Raw genomic sequence first — 23,678 nt, forward strand, 5'->3', positions numbered from 1 at the left:
GGAGTTACAAAAGAAGGATAACGATTACAGCATGCTGGGAAATAGAACGCAGCCTTGACCAAAGTGACTGTGCTAATCCACATGCTGCAGAATCCAGGCAGGCTACAGCTTCCACAGATGGTTTGTAAACAAACTTGACAGCAGCAGAACCTGCAATACATACCTGAATTTGGATGTGAATAGGACAATGGAATGTCACCATCAGGACAATCAGGAGCATCAAGTCACTTGCTAGACAGGGTGGCGCCGCGCACCCTGATTTGGAGGAAGTTGTGTGCACCCAGCTCCTACCATAATGGATACCTAAGGGCCACCCTGCCATCAATGTCCCAACATCTGGTTGGATCTGACTGATCAGGGTAATTGAACCTGCTCAACCCAATGGCAGATCCTCAAGATCCTCCCAAAAGGAGAGGACTGATAAGGATAAGAATTGCCTTAAAACCCTACTCAGTGTGGTAAATCGAGAATAACCACCAAAAGAGAAGACATCTCCAAGATCATTAGAAGAAGACGACAACATCACCACATTGAGCCAGGCCAAGTTCTAGTGTGGTGGTATATGATCATACAAAGTTTAGCATAAGATAGGTTATAATATAATTTATTATTCTAATATTAATTATGTTCAATAAAGGAATATTATTTTTATAAGAGTCGGCTCACAGTTCTTTTGCTGAATATAAGAACTTAAACACACTGTGTAGCAGATACAACAGATCAGTATCAGAGCATTCACACACCAAGCCTAGCTTGGTGGTGACAGCATCCTTGCTGTGCCTTTTTGTGCTTTGTCCCTTCACCCAGAGATACTGTGTTCATGTTACTACTGTTATGCCATGTCACTTAACCCCGATACAAAGCAGAAGGTTAGCAGGCCTGACTCAAGTCAAGGAGGATGGCCTTTTCTCACAGAATGCTGGCACAGTAATTCAAGAGAAGTCTCCAATATTAAGCACTTAAGAGGTGAGGAGTCGAATAGCAGATTGTACAACACCTGTCTTAAATCCTTCGACTTGACCAGAGGTTTGATAAGCGTGAGGTAAGGGAGAGAAGATGATGCCCTTATGCTAGTGGAGTGGAGCATTTCATTAACTTCCTTTATACAACGCTGTGCACTCCTCCATACAGCTTTTAATGTTACCACCACAGGTGGTGACCTCTAACCAAGCTAGCATTGTCTGGTATCACTGCCTCAATTACTGGTCTTAGGGGAAGACGATGACCCATGTGTGCACCATCATGTCCAACAAGGAGCTTCAGCATCAATTTCCTTTTTTCAGCCATCTCTCCTCAATCCTCAATACTAAGTATGACAGCTGCCAGCACTCCTCCTGCCATAGGGTTGGGAATGGCAGGTTTGCTAAGATTTGGCGTGGAAATTTACTCAGCCTCATGGTTAGAATCCCTGCCACAAGCTCAATGCAACTTGCACTTGGCTATAAAACTGTAAAATTATGCCTGATGTGTTTACAGGTTTAGGATATTAGCATATGACAAGGGAAGTTCCAGTTTCCTTCAAGCTCAGCCTAGAAGATAGGTAGAGGAGTAGGGACTAATCAAGAAAGTGATGAATCCAATAGAATGGATTAGCAGCGTGGTAGCTGTGAAACAACCTGGAAAATCAAGATTTTGTATCAGTCCAAAGGGTCTAATTAAAGCACTGAAGCCAAACATTAATGGAATTTTGCAACAACTTGTAAACATAATCCTCATTACACTTGATATGAAGGATGTTAATGGATGAAAGCAATAGTTTTCTAATTACATTCTGGATGCCTTACACGAGGTACAGCTAGTCATTTGATATTTCCAAGATACCAGAGAAATACAAATGCAGCCTACACGAGATAAATAGTGATCTTCCTGGGAGCAGAAACTATAGTGGGTGATTTTCTTGTCTATGGATGTGGAAACACAACAGAAGAAGCCATTGCTGACTATGATCACAATCTAGTGTGAGTGTTGGACAGAAGTCATCTGAAGGTGAACAAGGAAAATTTGCAATTGAAAATCTCTGATATCCAAATCCTAAAAAGGTTAGAGTTATAGCTAACAGATATAAAAGCAATGCTGAATTCATTAACTACTTAGCCAAATTCTTGGATAATTTGTCTTTGGAGTGTGATCTAATATGTCAACTCACTGATCAGAACCTGTCCTGATATTAGAACACAGAACAAGAAGCAGCATTCACTAAAATCAAACAACTTGTGAAAGCTGCACTAGTGTTGAAATGATAGTCACCTTGCAGCATGTCATCAGCAAGAAAGGACTTGGAGGAACCTTAACGTAACAAGAAGAACTAGTTATATTTGCATCTAGGGTGTTAACACAAATAATACCTGTTCACATTGAGAAAGTGTACCTGTCCATTGTCTTTGCCTGTGAACATTTTCATCAATATCAACTTGGAAGAGATAAAGTGGGTATTTGGAGCTGAGTCCACAAAAATATCAGCTCAAGGGGCCATATGGCCTACTTCTTCTCCAATTTCTTATGTTCTTATTAAAGTTACAGTCAAAACCAACTGGAAGATTGTCAAAGCCATTCCCTCAAGACACTTCCAAGTGTTCCAAATTGCTTGCAAAGAATATTGCTCCAATTACAGAGGTACCATCAAGGCATGCAATACAAGCAAGGGAAACAGATGTAATTTGCTGCCATATTGTCAATAGCAGTGGTGACTGAAGAAAGTAAAGATGCTATGAAATCCAGTGAGAAGCAGCAACTCAACATGCACAAGAATTAATTAACCCAACAGAGACATTGAAAATCTAACAGGCAGGTAGCTTGCTTAAATCAAGTAAACTGCTCAACGATATACAATGATCCAAGTGTTGCAAGAAGTAGTGATGAAATGGCGACCTGAAACCATCAAGGACACAATTGTATGAAAAGAGAGTATTGGACATGTGGAAATGAACTGACAGCTCAAGACAAGCATATTGTACAGAGAAATTAGAGTTATTATCCCCAAGGAGATGAGAGGAGTAGTGTTAAAGTACATCCATGCAAGCACCAAGGAATTGAGTAAGAAGGAGATGGGATCTACTGGCCAAACATGAGCAATGAGATCAAGGAGCACATCATCCAGTGCAATGCTTGTAATGAGAACCAAGCTAAGTAAAAGTTAGAGAACCAGTGATACCATATAACATCCAGACAGACAGGATGAAGGGAGGAGTGGACCTCTTCACTCCCATAGGAACTGATTATCTTGTCACTGATGACTACAATTCTGATAACTGGAAGATGGAATAGCTGATTTGAACCACTACCGGTGAGACACAATGATGAAGGCACAATTACGGAACTCCCAACAATGTGATCAATGAAAATGACTCTCAGTTCGCAAGTGAAGAATTCAGGCACTTCATGATGGATTGGGAAAGGCTGAAGTGAATGTGAAATTTGCCAAAAGAATAATAAAAAAAAACAACAACTGTAGCAAAGCACAGATGTATGCAATGAAATCCTGGAATGGAGAAACAGCTGTTGAAGGCATGGAAAGGAGCCCAGTACAACGACTGACATCATTTCCAAGCTAGAATCACTGACAGGCATGAGTAACAGAATCAAAGCGAAATGGCAGAATTCATCACTGGAGAAATAGTCAGGGTGCAAAACTTAGGCTGACTCTTTTTGAGAACATCCAAGTGCAACACTCAGGATCTCCCATACAACAGTTGTCACCTCAATTATATGTGGTAGAAGTGAATAACATACTTTCACAACCATAGTCACAGACAGGAGAAGCTGTTCCTCAACTGCAGGGGGCATTGATAAGGAAGAGGCAAATACAGCATGTGCACAGGCCTCAGAACAACCATTAATCCCAGTGGTCCACAGTATTCCAAGGAAGGAAATGGATAAGAAACAAAAAGGTAACAACAAACTACATTCCCGAGGAAAGGAACATTAATCAGATGAATAGCTAACAATAATGTGCACACACATATACATAAGAGATCAGTATAATTAAAAGATTAAACAATAGTTACACAAAGTTGAATGAGAATAGTTGTATACATACTGTGTAACTTGATTAATTCTCAATGTAAGTTATAGAGTCATAGAGATGTATAGCATGGAAACAGACCCTTTGGTCCAACTCGTCCATGCTGACCAGATATCCCAACACAATCTAGTCCCACCTGCCAGCACCCAGCCCATATCCCTTCAAACACTTCCAATTCATATACCCATTCAAATGCCTCTTAAATGTTGCAATTGTACCAGCCTCCACCACTTCCTCTGGCAGCTCATTCCATACACGTACCACCCTCTGTGTGAAAAAGTTGCCTCGTAGGTCTCTTACATCTTTCCCTTCTCACCCTAAACCTATGCCCTCTAGTTCTGGACTCTCTGACCCCAGGGAAAAGACTTTGCCTATTTACCCTATCCATGCCCCTCATAATTTTGTAAACGTATACATTTTTTTTATATGAAAAGGGAATATTTAGAAGAAAATGCATTACCAGCATGCCTGGTAATTTGCCATGGTCATGTGAACTTTACAATGAAGCACTGACTGGGAACATCCACCTTGCAGACAGTTTCAGTAAAATCATAGTATATGTGAGATTTATGTTTTGAGAGCTCATAACTGAGAGTGAACTATATTTGATTTTTGTCCATTTTATAATGGAAAAACACCAAGTTTAAATGGTCTTTCAGACGAGGTACCAGACATTATAAAGGCCTTTCTTGCCTTCCTTTCAACAAATCATTCCACATAATACATATTTACAATTTTTTCACATCCTCCTGGACAGGTAATTAGCAGATAACCTCTTTTGCCCATTGTCTTCTTAACCTTCTAGCCTCACAAACTAAGTTTTCCATTTGATTTGACTCCCATTTACCTTATTCATTCTCCAGGTTTAAATTTAATTAATTGTCTTCGTCGAAGGGATATATGAGCAGCAACTTCCAACAAACTTCCTACTCTGTGAAGTTTTTATATGTCTGCTGGATTTTGAAATAAACTTAATTCCTTTGGAACTGGCCTTTATTTTAAGAGTGTTACTCAAAGGTAAGTGAACTAAGGTCTTCTTTGGGGGTTAATGTCAAAAATCACAAAAATATTCCGAGGATTAAATATGAATCATAGAATATATTGCTTGAGGCCAAATGTCAGTAAATAAACTGTTACACTTGAGAAATATGGTTTAATCTCCACTAGGTACACTTCTAGTACCGAGTATTTCATTACCTGCTGAGGTTTTGTAAGATGAAACATATTTGTAACAAAACTTAATTTACCTCTGTACTTCAAATTCCATTAAATAACAACTTGCATTCATAAAGAAAATTTAATGCAGTAAATTCTTTCAAGATGTTTCACAGGAATAGAATTAAACACTGAGTTCCTTAAAGAAGGACAGAGCACTGGAGAGACTTAACATCCAAGCTGCCGGTGATTAAAGCTGGAAATGCACAAAAAGCCAGACTTAGAGGAGTGGATGTGATTTGGAGATGCTGGTGTTGGACTGGGGTGTACAAAGTTAAAAATCACACAACGCCAGGTTATAGTCCAACATGTTTAATTGGAAGCACATTAGCTTTCAGAGCACCACTCCTTAATCACCTGATGAAGGAGCGCCACTCCAAAAGCTAGTGTGCTTCCAATTAAACCTGTTGGACTATAATCTGGTGTTGTGCGATTTTTAACTTTGGAGGAATGGAGATCTTATAGTGCTGCAGAAGGTTACAAATAGATATAGGACACCTCCAGTGGAGTGTTGGAAAACTGTAACCGTGTCTCTCATTTTATGCCATTCCTCAATTTTTCCAAGGACAGATGTACTTTCTGCATTATTCAGATACCTGCCCCAACTACAATGCACATCCCTTTTGACAGATTTAATGCTTTAACTGCTTTAATGCAGTGCAAACCAGCTAAAATTAATCCATAGTGGTTATGACTTTGCCCCCCTCTATAGATTTTAGGATCTGGTCAGCACTGAGTTACACACAGAAATCATTCTAATTAGGAGGCAGAATTATACTGGTGCACTGTTTATGCAGGTAGTACAGTATAATTAAAATAATACTTTTCAAAAAGATTTTTTGGTGTACTTCTTTAAAATAGATACGGTCTTAGTGTTTATTGTCATCAAATAATCTTACCATGTACATAGAGTCTGATGTGTTGCTGTGCTTCTCCAGCTGAATTAGTTGCGACACAGGAATATTGGCCTGCATCCTCCAGCAAGGCATTCACAATCTGCAGCATGCGACCCGCTGACTCCAGCTACAAAGATAGTGATATGCTGAAACATTATGAACAAGCTACACTTACTGCAAGTTTGGTTTATAAAGCATATTTATATATTTTAAAAATCCCTGGTTTTAAACCACTTCCATATTTTAGCCCTTTCCTTAGGTCAAATCACCCAAAATTAATCCATCTTTCCTTAGCTATGGAGACAAAAGATAATTCACTCCCAGTTTGAACTGCAAAGCCTCGGAAGGCATGATGTTTGAAATTTTGTAAGGAAAGAATAAGTGTTTTTATGACCATTTTGAATTTTAAGGAAACTTTCAAAAAGGATTATGTCAAAAATAGGAATAACTAAAATTATGGAGGGATATTAATCTATCTCAGTTGAGAGGAGCTAATAAGTTAGGTTTTACCACAACAAATGTTTGCATTCCCATTGACTTCAACAAAGTGAAATCCATTGATATCAATGAAATGTAAAGTTAGGTATAAAACATGTGGTCAATCTGGTTCTGTAAAGTTCCTGCAGGTGGATAGGATGAATCTTAAATCTGTAAGTTTTACAAGAATATATACAGGAGATTGAAAAGCCATTTCAACTTGGAAGCACATGGAATAGGGTTGAACACTCTTCATTAGTCTCAGTTGACTTTAACAGAAAGTAAAAGCAGGTGGAGTAAAAAACCAGCACTGCACTCAGGCTAGCCAGTGCCCCTACTTATGGATTAGGTTAAAATTGCTTATTAATTGGCTTCTTTACATTGAAAGAAGAAAGGATGCCTTAAAGAGTGGTTAAAATGGCATAATGTTAAATCCAGAAGAGTAGTTCTGTATGAAGTAAAGTTGGTCTCGATACAATCTGGTGACTGGTGTCAGACGTAACATAAGAATAAAGAACTCAACAAAGGAAACAAATTTTGGGTAGATTAACTGAAAAAAAAAGATTGGATGGATGATCTTGAATAGGTTAAAAATGTTCCTAATGTTTATTACATCTTTATCTTGTGATCAATTCAGCTACCTGCCCCAACCATAACGCACATCCCCTTTTAACAGACTTAAAACTTACCTACTTTAATGCAGTGCAAACCAGCTAAAATTAATCCAAAGTGGCTATGGTTTTGTGCCCCTCTATGGATTTTAGGATCTGGTCAGTACTGAATTACACACAGAAATCAACTTGAAAAAAAATGAAAACAATTAATTTGTTTATTAATTAACTGATTAACTGAGGCTTTCCATTCAATGGAGTGATCACGTGTAGCTCAAGAACTGAGAAATCAAAGGTTCCAGAAACAACCAGAGGCTCAAGCTGAGTTGATGTTTGTAGAAAAAACTGAGACCTCTGAGGTTTTTAAAATATTGTAAATTAATTTGTTTGATTTAGGATTAATGTAAATACTTCACTATTCTGAGATTAGTCAGGCATTCTCTTAGCAAATACAAACTAGAACTGAAATTGTCAAGGAGATGGAGAGGGAACAATGAAAGTATAACAGCTAGAAAATCCAAAACTATGGATTTTCCAGTAGTTTTGTTGAAGATAACAGAAAATTATCGAAAATTTAATTTTAGCAAAATATTTAGCAAACTACTACAGGTAGTGGAATTGACAGGCTCATTTTTCCTGGATTTGTTGCGGCTGGCTTGGTAGTTGTGTTATCAGGAAAATTGTGGGAAGGGTGGATGCTATGTAGAGATGGCTTTCCAAGGCAATCCAGCTGCCTCACAGCGCCAGAGACCCGGGTTCAATTCCTGCCTCAGGCGACTCTCTGTGTGGAGTTTGCACATTCTCCCCGTGTCTGCGTGGGTTTCCTCCGGGTGCTCCGGTTTCCTCCCACACTCCAAAGATGTGCAGGTCAGGTGAACTGGCCATGCTAAATTGCCCGTAGTGTTAGGTAAGGGGTAGATGTAGGGGTATGGGTGGGTTGCGCTTCGGCGGGGCGGTGTGGACTTGTTGGGCCGAAGGGCCTGTTTCCACACTGTAAGTAATCTAATCTAATCTAAGCTGTTGTTGTGCCTTCCCAGGAGCTAGTTGGGAACAGAATTGACTGCACACCTCATGAAGTCAGGCAGCCAACTAACATCATGAGGGGTTCAATCAGGGATTATTTTGCAGTCTAGCTGGTCAGGGCAGGGGTAGATAGGGTTTGATTGTTGAAGAGGCTGCAGGTAGGGACAGGCAGGGATGATGCTGATTTCATACCCACTCAGAGAAACAAGCATGAGCCTACATCTCCAGTGCGACTTTGAGGAAGTGTTGTTCTATTGGACGTGATGAATTTAAGATGAAATATGCACAAAAGCATTAACTTTTTTTTATTACTATACTTAGTTTGCTAAAACCTGGGATAAAGTTTTGTTCTCCCTCCACTAAGGTACTGTTGGAACTTCAAATTCCTTGCCAACTGACTATTCTTCAGGCATGATTCTAGAGAATAGTTAAAATATTTTAATGTATGTAACGTGTAACATGCATTTCAGTGAACATACCTTAATGTTTCCTCCTGCTGTGTTTATTGGACGTCCATCTTTGAGCCAGGTAATGGTAGGATATGGAATGCCATTGGCTACACACTGCAGGTTTATAGTTTTATGGACAACTACTGTTTGTTCAGAAGGTCCTGTTGATCTAATTGTTGGTGAAACTGCATTGATGTGGGAAAAAAAAATAATTTTCATCGAAATGTAAATGAACTTTCAACTGCCAAAATCTGATAGAAAAATAACTGACTCAGTACAATTATTTATCAGGAAGACCTTGTCATGCCACATGAACAGTCACAGAAAGTAAAAGACGGTTGGTGGGAAATGGAGCACTGTAATGCAAAAAAAAACTTGAGGTCAATTTTTTTTTAGAAAGAATGCCAACTGATAATCATTAGGAATTTATTTTTTAAAAAAGGCTTCTGATTTAACTTTATTAAAGAAGATATAGTTCATCAAATGCAGATTCAGAATTATGCAGACAACAGATTGTTCACCGTGGCTAGGTCATTTGTTATACACTCAACAGATGTTGAGTACTTGATCATAGAATCATAGAGATGTACAGCATGGAAACAGACCCTTCGGTCCAACCTGTCCATGCTGACCAGATATCCCAACCCAATCTAGTCCCACCTGCCAGCACCCGGCCCATATCCCTCCTAACCCTTCCAATTCATATACCCATCTAAATGCCTCTTAAATGTTGCAATTGTACCAGCCTCCACCACAACCCCTGGCAGCTCACTCTATACGCGTACCACCCTCTGCGTGAAAAAGTTGCCCCTTAGGTCTCTTTTATATCTTTCCCCGCTCACCCCATTGTACAGCTTCATGTTGAAGCTGAGCTCAGTTCCTTCATATCATTAATTGAACAATTTGCAACACTACCAGAGGCCAGGGAGATAGCTCCAATCATCCACCAGCTCAGTTCTGTCCTTGAAGCATTACACTGAGTGTAGAGTAAATCAAAATTAAAGAAAAACAAAACAAAAGCATTTTAACAATCAGATCTGTATTTGCAAGTTACCTTGTACGATGACACTGAATTCCCGCTGTTGACTGCCAGCTTCATTTGTAGCTACACATTGGTATCTGCCTGTGTCAGAGACTTGAGTTTGAGAGATGATCAACTTCTGGCCATTAGCTAAAATTTGAACACCAGCCATTGTTTTAATAGGTTGTCCATCCTTTAGCCACCTATAATAAAAACATGATTTTTAAAAAATTAACTATATAATGTCCAAATATTTATTTTCAGTGCATGTAATAACAAACTACCTATAAAATTGTAATGTACAAAACCATACAACTTACTCAAAAAATATATGTTACTTGCATTTGAATTTTGCATATATACTTTCATCAGAATTGAACTTCTACAAATATAAGGACATAAGAAATAGGACTAGGAATAAACAAACTTCTACATCAATTTCACTTATCCCCACTATCCCTTAAGCTTTCCATTTCCCTTACTTGGTAAAACACTCAGTCTTAATGTTGAAGAAAACACATTAAATCAGCATTTGAAGCTCTCTGGGTTAGATAATTCCAAAATGTAAATTGGGCAATTTATTTTCAAAAAAACTCTGAAATATCCTCAAAATGCTTCCCTTTGGAAAAAAGATATGACAGTGGCATTCACATGTTTTCTTAAACTGCAGGTTAAATTTGTCTTAGTGATAATGTCTAACCATGCAATCAGGAGCAAGAAATTATATGTCTGATCCCATTGAGATCCAGAGATGGACTCCTCAGTTCTCCATTCAGGATTGTGTGATATTATTTGACCAGGTTTAGTCCTCAAGGGCAGTAGGGCTGTATTATAGAAGATTGGTGGTCATTTGACTGTTGATAGATGTCACCTGATGCCTTGGATCATCATAGGATCCCTACATCGTGGAGGCAGGCCATCCAACCCATCAAATCTACACTGACGCTCTCACCCAGTCTACATCAATTTCACTTATCCCCACTATCCCTTAAGCTTTCCATTTCCCTTACTTGGTAAAACACTCAGTCTTAATGTTGAAGAAAACACATTAAATCAGCATTTGAAGCTCTCTGGGTTAGATAATTCCAAAATGTAAATTGGGCAATTTATTTTCAAAAAAACTCTGAAATATCCTCAAAATGCTTCCCTTTGGAAAAAAGATATGACAGTGGCATTCACATGTTTTCTTAAACTGCTCATTTGTATTCCCATTTATGTAGAATTGGTGTATAAGTCATAAGTTTCATTGTTGGAAGCATCAATGCAGTTTTTATAGCCCAGCATCCATTTTTCAACAGTAGATAGGAGACACAGGCAAGATTCTAGGTTACTGAGGAACATGTTTTGGAAATGCAGTTTGCTAAGAATATGGCAACTTTAATCCAATGTGCCTACTGTAGATTACAGCAGCTCACTATAAGTCATAAGCAGTCAAGCACCTCCCATAATGGTAGCATGGTGGCTCAACAGTTAGCACTGCTGCCTCACAGCGCGAAGGACCTGGTTTGATTCCATCCTCAGGTGACTGTCTGTGTGGAGTTTGCATGTTATCCCAGTGTCTGAGTGGTCTTCCTCCGGGTACTTCTGTTTCCTCCCACAGGCCAAAGATGTTCAGGTTACGTGGTTTGGCCATGCTACGTTGACCAAAGTGTCCAAGGATGTGCAAGCTAGGTGGACTAGCCTTGGGAAACGCAGGGTAGGGAGGGTGGGTCTGGGTGAGAGCGTCAGTGTAGATTTGATGGGTTGGATGGCCTGCCTCCACGATGTAGGGATCCTATGATGATCCAAGGCATCAGGTGACATCTATCAACAGTCAAATGACCACCAATCTTCTATAATACAGCCCTACTGCCCTTGAGGACTAAACCTGGTCAAATAATATCACACAATCCTGAATGGAGAACTGAGGAGTCCATCTCTGGATCTCAATGGGATCAGACATATAATTTCTTGCTCCTGATTGCATGGTTAGACATTATCACTAAGACAAATTTAACCTGCACCTATTGCTTACCATATAATAAATTAGCTTTTGTTGTTAAAAGTACCTCTCTTTTCATGAATCACCAGTGGTTCATCCTCTATAAGTGCTCATCAACAGGCTCCTAAATCCAGCATAGAAAGGAGAATGGGTGCCAACACACTAACCCAAACACAAGTTGTCACTTGTTTATTCTGCAACCATGACACCCACCATCTTGGGAGCTAATGTGGATAATGTACTCGAGAATCATCAGTTCCAGTAAGTCGTCAAACCACCATCTCTATTGATGTCAACTGTGCCCAATGGCTGTTTGGGTGTCAGTAAGCTCAGATGACTGGCTTGCAATACAGAGTAATGCCAACAACATGGGTTCAGTTCCTGTACCAGCTGAGGTTACCCTGAAGCAGTCTCCTTCTCAGCCTCTTTCCTCACCTGAAGTGTGGTGACCCTAAGGTTAAACCATCACCAGTCACCTCTGTCTAATGAGAGAACAGCCCTATGGTCCAGTAGGACCAGGACCACTTTACATTTTAACCAATATGTAAAAATATTTAGTATAACATAACAAAAGGATGGCGATGTCTTTGTTACTGTTTAATTTTCTAATGGTGAGATTCCACTTTTATGGTTTCTATCACCACCATCACTAATGGTCTATTTTGTGATCGAGTATTTGCAAATAAGATCATAAGACCAGCAGACCATTTGAGTCTGCTTTGCTACTCACTGAATTTATGGCTGATCTGATAATTCTCAACTTCACTTTCCTGCCTTTTCCCCAAACCTCTTGACACCTTTACTGATTAAAAATCTATCAGAACAACCTAGTCTGGACAGCTCTATGCAGTAAAAAATTCTACATATTAACTACTGTCAGAGAAAAACAAAAATCATTATATCTGTCTTAAAAGGGCAACCCCTTAATTGAGATTATTCTCTCAGATCCTCAACTCTCCCACAAGTGGAAAAAAAAATCTCCTATCAAGCCTACGAATTGTATATGTTTCTAAAAGGTCATTTTTTTTTCTCTACCTTGATGAGTAAAGCCCCAATTTACTCAACCTTCCCTTGTAAGAAAATCCCTCCATATCCAGGATCAATTTGGTTCTTTGGACTGCCTCCAACATCAACATATCTACATTTCTATTCTGTTAGTTACAGGTTGCCATCCTGAAACACTCCCTTATACTGAATGTTGGTCTTATATTAGTTAGCCAATCCTTTATCCATAATAATAGATCAACCTCAACCCCATGGGGTTGTATCTTATTAAGTAGCCTTACACACAATAACTTATCAAAACCTTTTGGAAAACCAATATATTCTACTGGTCCCACTTTATCTATTCTGATTTCTACCTCCCCAAAGAATTGTAACAAATTTGTCAGCTCTGATAGCCCCTTCACAAGACCATGCTGATTCTGCTCAATTATGTTATGCATTTTTATATGCTCTGCTATTGTACCCTTTACAATAGACTTTAACATCTTCCCAATGACCGATGTTGGGGAGGGGTTGGCTTAGTAGTATAATCACTGGACTGTTAATCTAGAGACAGAGTGAAGACTTCAGATGCTGGAGATCAGAGTCGAAAAGTGTGGTGCTGGAAAAGCACAGCCAGTCAGGCAGCATCCGATGAGCAGGAGAGACGATGTTTCAAGCATAAGCTCTTCATCAGCTCTTCATAATGAGAAGCTTATGCTTGAAACATCAACTTTCCTTCTCCTTGGATGCTGCCTGACCAGCTGTGCTTTTCCAGCACCACACTTTTCAACTCTGTTAATCCAGAGACCCAGGAATATTCCAGGGACCTGGGTTCAAATCCCACTGTGGCAGATGGTGGAATTTGAATTCAATAACAGAGAAATCTGGAATTAGGAGTCTAATGATAACCATGATTCCATTATTGATTATCAGGAAAAACTCACCTGGTTCACTAATGCCTTTTAGGGAAGGAAACTGTCATCCTTACCTGGTCTGGCTTACATGTGACTCCAGACCCACAACAACATGGTTGACTCTTAACTGCCCTCTAGCTAGCTGGATTAAAAACCATTAAGTTAACTGGCCTATTGTTTCCTGTCTCCATCACTTTCTGAATAAGAGTGTTACATTGGCAGTTTTCCGATTGTGTGGGGCTTTTCCATAATTTTTGGAAGATTATCATCAGTACATCCATCATCTCTGTAGCTACTTCCTATACTATCTTAAGGTTCCATACATCAGGTCCAGGGAGCGTTTCAGTATTTAGGCCCATTAGTTTCTCTAGAACATTTTTTCCTTGTAATAATGGTTGTATTCATTCCTCCCTTGATTTTGTCCCTTGATTATTTTGTATTTTTAGAATGCTATTAATGTCCTCCACTGTGAAGACCGATGGAAAGTATGAATTCAACTTCTCTACCATTCCCTGCTCCCGATGATTATTTCCCCAACCTACATTCGCTTCAGACTCACTTTTCCTTTTTCTGTACTGAAAGAAGCTGTGTCTGTTTTTGCATTCCTTGTTATTGCTAAAGTCTTACATGATATTTGGAGGAGGAGTTCCTGTTGCATCACACTTCAGTTCCAGTGGAGTTTGGATAACCACGGTGGTGTCTGTGGCATCATTTCCTTCTATATTTGGTGGCACTGTACAAATGGAGAAAAAAGAGTTTTATGCATCTAAGTCACATAGATAGTGCCGTGCAAAATAAACAGTCAACTAAAACTCATTTTTGAAATGCGGTCTACATTCCATTGAATGCAGCAGAATAATACAACATACTGTTCTTTGTCCATTCTGCAATTCCATCTATACACTCCATAAATAAACATTACCATCCATTTTACCTTCTGCTAATATTATGTATCCATTTCAATTTTTAAACTGTTGATATTTTCTTACCCATAAAAAAACAGCTGACATCATTCTTTGCAATCAATCTATCAGGATTATGAAGGAGAGTAAATGTAAAAACATAACAGTTCGTGTTCAAAATACGCTTTGTACAATAAGGAAGAATTTGATTTGGTCAAATGTTTGCACAATTTCCTACTATAGGCCTCAAAGGGTGAGCAAAAGAATAACGTTTTCCTTAACAGAAATTAGGTCCACAGTATAAATAACACTGAAAATGGCTTTAGTGCTATTGCACAAATGTGGAGATATCTTAATATACATTCAAAGGAAGATCAAATGAAAAATGTTTCGCTTAATTTATATGCCAATATTAATATTTGTGAGAATTTTAACTGCGTGAAGGATAGATCAAAGCACCTTTAAATACTAAGCTGGCTGAGTAAGACCAAAATCTTCCAACAAAAGGTTTCCTGCAATGATGAGACAGAGGTTCACCCTAAGTGGTTTGACTAATTTCATGCTTGCAGAGTGTGTCAGGCTAGAGTTCAATCCCTAACTCTGACTGCTTTCATGGTGGCATTTTGATAGTAGTGGGGACTGTAGAATTAGTCCATAAATTCTTTTATCTTCTTACCCAAAACATCAACGGTGTACTCTATTTTGCTTTCTCCAGAAATACTGCTCGCCACGCAAACGTATCCACCAGCATTGGGTACAGCTGCATTAAGGATTTCTAACTTTCTGCCTCCCTGAAGGACACGGGTGTTATCACTAGGTTTCACTGGTACTCCGTCCTTCAACCAAGTGAGAACAGGAGAGGGATAACCAGATGCTTCACATTGCAGAACCACCGAGCTACTGGCAGACACCTTCTTATGCAGAGGACCATTGGGACCTCCCCCTTCAATGTGAGGAGGAACTGGAAAATAAATTTAAATATTAGAATAAATATATCACTTTAACTACATTTTTAATACTACAGACTTATTTAAGACATTGGGCCAAATTACCCTTAGAAATGGTGGGCAGGAGCCAGATGCATTGACAAGGTTTCTAACAGGTTTGACATTTTTTTAAAAATCACTCCACTTTCAACATGAAATAAAAAGACTGAATGTGACAGTTTTTTTAAAAAAAACCTCTGCTATTCTGCTTTGGTTGACAAGCCATCTTGTGTTATTTACAAAGAAAATTACCATTTGGTACTGCATTTTCAACAGAGTGATTTTATTGACATTTCATGACAGACTATTTATCATCAATAGTTGGCTGAGTTTCAAAAGCACCATTATCACAGTAACCGATTCTGCGTTCACAATTTGATTGGCAGTTTAAAGAGGTTATTAAAAGATTATCAAAATTTGATGTGAGTACATGAGTTAGCATAGCAGTGGAACGGGGTTATAAGAGGACTGCAGGAATGGAGCTGTCAACGGTGAGGGCTAGAGAGCCTAAATGCTTCTAAAACATATGGTCAGACAAAAGGAATTAGGGTGGCCTTGAAAGAGACCACTTTCTCATATGTCAGCACTGTAGCTGCTTATATGCTGTTTATGGGGTGAGCCAGTCTGATTTCATTCCTCCGTGCCATCTCAGTGAAAGTTGGGTATAATGGTGACCTTAGCAAAAATCTATTCCATTGTGTTGGTTCCCAGAGTCAGTGGGGAGAGGTGTTCAAGTGGGAATCATGGTACTGAGTTCTAAGTCATACTAAAATAGCTATGCTGAAGAAACTGAAACCAGCTGGAATGTTGCAATTAGCCTTCATATTTTCTGGCTATGGAGAGAGGTAAAAATTATCCAAATTTCCTTTTCAGATATTCCCTTTCCAGAAACTAACTTGACAAGAACTGAGAGTTCTCCTAGTGCCATTACAAATACTCATTCCTCGACTAAAAAAGATTGGTCATTCTTATGATTTACAGTGTACAAATTGGCACTGTTTACAAATTGGTCTATATAACTCGACTCAAATATTTAACTGACTTTAAGGCACTCAGAAACATCTTAAAAGAAAAAAAAATCTTGCACCATTTTTATAGCTGTTCTCATGTTGTCATTGATCCAAATGGCTTACAGCCAATAACCTTTGAATTGCACTTATTGTTGGTTGTAGATAAATACAGCTGTCTATTCGAGCATGAGATCCTAAAAATAGCAATAAAAAAAAATCCATTTATTTTGCATCTGACCGTGTTGTGGGTGGGAGAAGTACTATATGAATTAAAATTCTGCCGTACTGAGAACCCAGACTCTGAAGCTTTTGCTGCTACTCATAGATAGAAAAAAAATAGCTATTTTGTGGAGTTGTTACATGATAGCCAATACCCATAGAGCTATATTACAATGAGTCCATTGCCTTTAGGAAATAATGAAAAAAAATGGGAAAGGGGTGAGGAGGAATAGAAAATAGCACTGATCAGTAATACTCGAAACTGTGAATTTCACTTAGATGCAACACATATTCCTCAAATTTGTTTACACTGCTAATTTATTACAATTGAATCTTTTATTTATCTTGAACAATAAATTTATCAATATGGCAATGTACAATTTCTGTGATCGAAACTTCAATATCTTTGTAAACACCAAGAATATTTTGCACCCTGTCACCTTCTCTGTGTTTAGCTGGAATACTGGTGAAAACGCAATGTGGTATAGTTGGAAACACAGAGCTGTAGATTGAGGAGTAAAGCAAAAAAAAAATTGCCCATAGTAAATTAGACCGGTGAAATTCTGCACTCAGTGGTATCACTGTTAGTGAAGTCTAAACTCTTCTCCCCAACTCTTCTAGGGGACCTATGCCTCATCTCACTTGGAAATGAGAGTACAGATACCCAATATATTAATCTATTCCTAAATCTGCAAGAAACTTCTTTTATGTCGGCTAAACCTTATGTGATGCAACAAAATTGAATCAATATTTATAGGTCTGCTTGGTTGGAAACACAAGCTTACAAAATAAAGGAGAAGGATAAAAGAAAAAGAAATACACAGGACAAATTCTTACCATACACATCCAACACATAGTATCTTTCAGCAATTCCGGAGATGCTGGTGACACGACAAGTATACTGGCCAGCGTCCGATACATGGGCCTGGGAGATCTGAAGGAATTGCCCTCTGTTAATATATGTAGCATGGGGACTAGAAATGATTGGTCGATCAGCTTTGTACCATGTTATAGCAGGCAGGGGAATACCACGGGCTTCACATTCCAGGGTCATAGGGTGATTCAGCAAAACTGTCAGGTCAGTTGTGATGTTACCACCTTTGATACTTGGTGGAACTTTTGGAAAAATAGAAGAAAGCAGTGTCAATGCAACGCTAAATAAATTGAAATAAATATTCTACAGTTTCTGATTATTCAGCAACCCAGCAGTAGAACATATACTTTCCGTTTTAAAGAAGATAGTGACGTATTTCAAATTTTACTTAGATTTAAAATGATCAGACTTTTCTGATTGAGTTTTAGCTTGAAACCACGCTTTCAGTCAAAGGAGAGAAACTTTGGCACATATGGTGATCTGGCCTGACAACTCAGCAAAATGCAGATGTTGGAGATGAGAGTCAAAAGATTGGTGCTGGAAAAGCACAGCAGGTCAGGCAGCACCCGAGAAGAGGGAGAATCAATATTATGGGCAAATGTCCTTCAATGGGCATGAGGCTGTGAGCCAAGAGGGTGGTGAGAAAAATGTGAGTGGGGTGGGGCTGGGGGGAGACCAGTAGCTGAGAGTGCGATAAGTAGATGGAGATGTGGTTAATGGCGATAGGTCAGAAGGAGGGTAGAACAGATAGGTGGGAAGGAAGATTGACAGGTAAGGCAGGTCATGAGAGCAGTCCCAAGTTGGAAGGTTGGAACTGGGATAAGGTGGGGGGAAGGGAAATGACAAAACTTGTGAAACTTGTGAAATCCACATTGACACTGTGGGGTTGGAAGGTCCTGAGGTGGAAGTTGAGGCATTCTTCCTCCAAGCATCAAGTGGTTAGGGAGTGGCGATGGAGGAGGCCCAGGACTTGCATGTCCTTGGTAGAGTGGGAGGGAGGGTTGAAGTGTTCGGCCACGGGGCGGTGGGGTTGGTTGGTGTGGGTGTCCTGGAGATGTTCGCTGAAGTGCTCTGCGAATAGGCGTCCTGTCTCCCCAATGTAGAGGAGACCACAACGGGAGCAGCAGATACAGTAAATGACATTTGTGGAAGTGCAGGTAAAACTTTGATGGATATGGAAGGCTTCTTAGGGGCCTTGGACTGAGGTGAGGGGGGGGGGGGGGGGAGGGGGAGTGTGGGCACAGGTTTTGGAATTCCTGCGGTGGCAGGGGAAGGTGCCGGGTGGAGTGGGTGGGTTGTTGGGAGGCGTGAGCCTGACAAGGCAGTCGTGGAGGGAATGGTCTTTAAGGAAAGCGGATAGGTGTGGAGAGGAGAAATATATCTCTGGTGGTGGGGTCCGTTTGCAGGTGGCGAAAATGGCGGAGGACGATGCGATGTATACGGAGGTTGGTGGGGTGAAAAATGAGGATCGGGGGGGGGGGGTTCTGTCCTTGGTGCGGTTGGAGGTGTTGGGTTCAAGAGCAGAGGCGCAGCAAGTGGATGAGATGCACTGGAGGGCATCATCAATCACATGGGAGGAGAAATTGTGGTCTGTATAGAAGGTGGCCATCTGGTGTGTTCTGTGATGGAACTGTTCCTCCTGGGAGCAAGTGTGAATAATAGATAGCATTTTTACAGGAAGCAGGGTGGGAGGGTGTGTAGTCCAGGTAGCTGTGGGAGCTGATGGGTTTGTAGAAGGTGTAAGTGTTGAATCGGTCACCATTGTTGGAAATGGAGAGGTCCAGGAAGGGGAGGGAGGTGTCTGAGATGGTCCATGAACTTGGAATGTGTTGGTGAAGTTGATGAACTGTTCAACCTCCTTGTGGGAGCATGTGGTGGCACCAATACAGTCATCAATGTAGGGAGGAAAATGGTGCTGTGTAAATGCAGAAGATGGACTCTTACATGTAACCGACAAAGCTAAGATCCATGCAGGTGCCCATGGCTACCTCTTTCATCTGGAGGAAGTGGGAGGATTCAAAGGAGAAATTATTGAAGGTGAGGACCACTACTCCACATGGTATAATTCTGATTCATAAAGACCAGGAAAGCCTCAAGTTGAATTCCTCATTTCTCCTGAGTTGGTTGGTCTCAGCAGAGCTATTTAGCTTCAGTGCTCCAGCGTAAGGTAGGAGAAACTGGATGATGATTGAATGGGTCAAATTCCACGCACTGTTAACCAAAGTCTAACAATAGTGTTCAGCTATTGTTAACAGCTGTTATTGTCTGTGATCCATGTAGTCCAGATCATTATGAACTGAAGCATATTGCATGATGAGATAGTTACTGTTTTGACAGATGAATTCACATCACTACCAACTAATCATTGGGTAATGGCTAACAGTGGTCCAAAATGATAATGCTGTTATTTTTGTTTCTTTAATAAATCTTCCCATTCTTTTGTATTTAAAAGAGATGCTTGAGCTTTGGGGAATCAACGCTTCTCACATTTTTAAATCTTGCATCTGCATCAAGTACTTTTAAGATTACCTGTATGTTGGATTAGACATTAGTTAACATCTGACTGTTCCAGAGGTTCATATTAAAGTTACAAATTGAATGGTACCTTTTAAGATCAATAATTAGTCTTTTTGATTTTCCTCTCTTAAACACCTCCAAGAGCAGATTAATAATTTATCTCTTTTGTTAATAGCATCACATGAAGCTTTATTATTGCCTTTAAAGGTGTGATAAAACAAGTTTAAATAGGAGTTTTTCTTAATTGTTGGACAAAGAATTCTCTCCATTACACCAACATTGTACTTGACGTCAGAGTAGTGCCCTCCAATCCATTAAAATGGAATTTCAATTTGCTTTATCCAGAGAACATCAATACATTGCCAATTTCAGTCCAATTGTATTTACTGCTATACTAAATATTAAGCTAGAGCTTTCTACAACTAGAAACTGGGGACAGAACATAGAAACGTATTGCAATTAGGCCTTCCACAACTACGAGAGAGAGGAAATTTTCAGTCCACTTCTGTAGACCCAATTGTAACCCAGGTCTGGATATGAAAATGTAGGTTATAATGCAGTGATTTTGTGTCAAAAGATACTCAGTTCTATATAAACATTTGGCCTACACAATATCTAAATATCCCACTCAGTCAAACATCAAGACTTTCTTAATATGAAATCTATCCAAATTACACAAAGGAGTTGAATTAATGCAAGTGTTCAAAGTGATTTTTCCTTGATTCTGAAATGCAACTGAGCATGTATTCATTGATACTAATCTAATAACTGACAACCAATATATCACAACTGACAAAAATAAGTTAACATCATTTAACCTATCACAAAGAACCTTCATTGTTCAACATTTACTAGATACTTTTCACAAATGTCATGTTCACAGTCATAACAGGACTGAAGCCAGCAGGACTAATTTTGCAAATGTACATTAATAGTGAGAAGTACCACCCACTGGCATTGTTTACTGGGATACTTGGCTTGCATGTTGTTCAATTTTGAGGGTGGCAAGGTGGCTCAGTGGTTAGTACTGCTGCCTCACAGCACCAGGGACTCGGGTTCAATTCCTACCTCAGGCAACTGTCTGTGTGGAGTTTGGACATTCTGCGTGGGTTTCCTCTGGGTGCTCTGGTTTCCTCCCTCAGTCCAAAGATATGCAGGTTAGGTGAATTGGCCACACTAAATTGCCCATAGTGTTAGGGGTGAATGTAGGGGAATGGGTTTGAGTGGGTTGCTCTTCAGAGGGTCGGTGTGGACTTGTTGGGCTGAAGGGCCTGTTTCCACACTGTAGGGAATCTAATCTAAATATTTTCTAACAAGTAAAGCAACAATGGCTGTCCCATATTTAGGAGTTTTGGGAAATACTCCCTGAAAGTAGGACATATTTATTAAATCAGCCAGCTACTATATGTTAGATAATTTATCTCTATACATATCCTTCAGATATACCAATCATTTTTAAATTGATTTGACTTTTATGGGTAATAAAAACTGAAAATCGTGGAAATGAATGCTGATGAAGGATACTATTTGCAATGTTAAAGGTACTAATTACCCACTCATTATTTCCAACATTTTTGATTTTTTTTCAAATTTATAGCATTGTATTTCAATTTGATATTTAAATAGTCTTAATTAACATCATCTGTAAATTATCTAATAAAATAACAGAGATAAGCAATGCAAGTGTTAACTGTATTAGTCCAAATATATAGTTTCCGCAGAACTAAGGCATTTTGCTGTTGTCGAAATTCTAGTCTCACAACCATGTGCATATTTATGAAATATTCCATGATCTCTACTAAAGAGTCCAGCAGTGCCAATTTGCAGAGATTGCAGCAGGTTTGGACATGTTGCAGTTAACTTTGACAGCAGCCTCTGGGCTTTTGGTCGAACTACAACAAAAATTATAGAATCTTAGACCACAAAATTCTTTGAATTCTTTCAATTCTTTGAAAGAACAATTAGTCCTTATCCATTGTTCTTTTCCACTGCTCTGAAAATATTTTATTTTTAAGTATTTATCCAATTCAAAGTTGCAATTCACTCTTCTTCACCATACTCTTCAGGCAGGCAAGTTGGTATGCAAAAAATTCTCATCTCCTCCCTGCCACTGTATTTTTCATTTTAAATACCTTTTTTAAAATGCTGTAGCCCTTGCAATTACTTGTAGGGTTCCTGACATTTAATATTTTTATCCCACGTTTGAGGAATTATATGTCACGGACTATCAGGAGTTCCTGGTGTCCATTACTGTATAGATACAGTAAAAGAAACCTTCACAGACATATCTCTATTATTGGCATATTATTTCACCATGTTTGGAAAGATTTTTTGAATAGCAGTGTTTTGCTCGGATACAAAATGAAAGAAATATGAACATGTTTGAGGTTGCAGTGGAATGCAATGCATGGTCATTTTTCACCATGGGAACAGAAATCACATCCTTTGTCTGCATCGCAAATACATCAGCAAATTTAAATGATTTACTGAAGATTTCTCATTTTTAAAAATTACTTGTCCAGTACTTATGATGACTAGATCGGCTATATAGCTGAGTATTGAACTGCAGTGATTGGCATTCTAATCCATACACATGCCTACACCACACCACATTTAGATAAAGGGATGTCAGTTGTGTGTCACAATTTTTCAAAGGGTCATTTTCCTCTATTAGGTCTTATCAAAATGAATAATTTTGAGCATCTAATCTACAATGAGAAATGAAAACAATTAAATGAGATCTTAGCAACAGCTGAGCATGGTATTGTAGTTAAAACATTAATTTTCAAACAGTCATAGGACTTGGTCTCTGATGTCCAAGGAGCACAATGATCTAAAGCATTTTTGTTTTTATCAGTCAGCACGTTGTAAATTTATCCAGCTGTTTTTCATCTAAAATTTGGCTATCTATATTGTAACTATCATTTTTCATAACCAACATCTGGTTTTTTTTTGCTGAAGTGCAAGAATCCAGCTCTTTACAGGCATAACAGATGCTAGTCTTCCTGCACATACTTTGTAAAAAGCTATGGATGAAATCATTAGTTTCTTTGCCTTCTCTGTATCATGAGTATTACTTGATCAGAATGGAATTGACATTGAACTACATATACGGTCGATATTCATACTAGACCAATGTTGTCGACCTCATATGCTGCGCGCAAGGATGACCCAAGGCATGGTATATTGGTGAGTCTACGCACATGTTAAGACAATGGATGAATGGACACCAGGCAACAATCACCAGACAGGAATGTTCCCTCCCAGTCAGGGAACACTTCAGCGGTCAAGGACATTCAGCATCCTGTCTTCGGGTGAGTGTCCTCCAAGACTGCCTTCGAGATATATGATAATGCAGAATCTCTGAGCAGATACCGATAGCAAAGTTCAATATCACGAAGATGGCCTCAACCGTGATCTTGGGTTCATGTTGTGCTACATGTGACCCCATCATACTGTTCTGTATTTGTACAATCTTCCTTACTGTCCTGTTGACACCATCACCTTGATAACTTGTTGTGATCTCTCTTAATTAGCTTGTACAGTTTGGATTACTTGTTACTTTAGTGAGACCC

The 23,678-nt window shown here is 39.2% G+C and overlaps 1 protein-coding gene across 3 annotated transcripts in view; it reads right to left on the bottom strand.

Annotated features, from left to right (window-relative positions):
• hmcn1 (hemicentin 1) overlaps nucleotides 1-23,678 on the bottom strand; it is a 597,300-nt gene that overhangs the window by 255,169 nt on the left and 318,453 nt on the right. For all 3 annotated transcript variants that reach the window (XM_072573640.1, XM_072573638.1, XM_072573641.1), the window contains exons 31-36: nucleotides 17,550-17,828; nucleotides 15,174-15,458; nucleotides 14,223-14,328; nucleotides 9,747-9,916; nucleotides 8,723-8,877; nucleotides 6,136-6,259 (exon numbers count right to left, since the gene is read on the bottom strand). In XM_072573640.1, coding sequence (XP_072429741.1) covers nucleotides 6,136-6,259; nucleotides 8,723-8,877; nucleotides 9,747-9,916; nucleotides 14,223-14,328; nucleotides 15,174-15,458; nucleotides 17,550-17,828 — 1,119 coding nt within the window. The remainder of the gene's footprint in view (nucleotides 1-6,135; nucleotides 6,260-8,722; nucleotides 8,878-9,746; nucleotides 9,917-14,222; nucleotides 14,329-15,173; nucleotides 15,459-17,549; nucleotides 17,829-23,678) is intronic.

The sequence above is a fragment of the Chiloscyllium punctatum genome, chromosome 7 (assembly GCF_047496795.1).
Source record: "Chiloscyllium punctatum isolate Juve2018m chromosome 7, sChiPun1.3, whole genome shotgun sequence".
Taxonomy (NCBI): domain Eukaryota; kingdom Metazoa; phylum Chordata; class Chondrichthyes; order Orectolobiformes; family Hemiscylliidae; genus Chiloscyllium; species Chiloscyllium punctatum.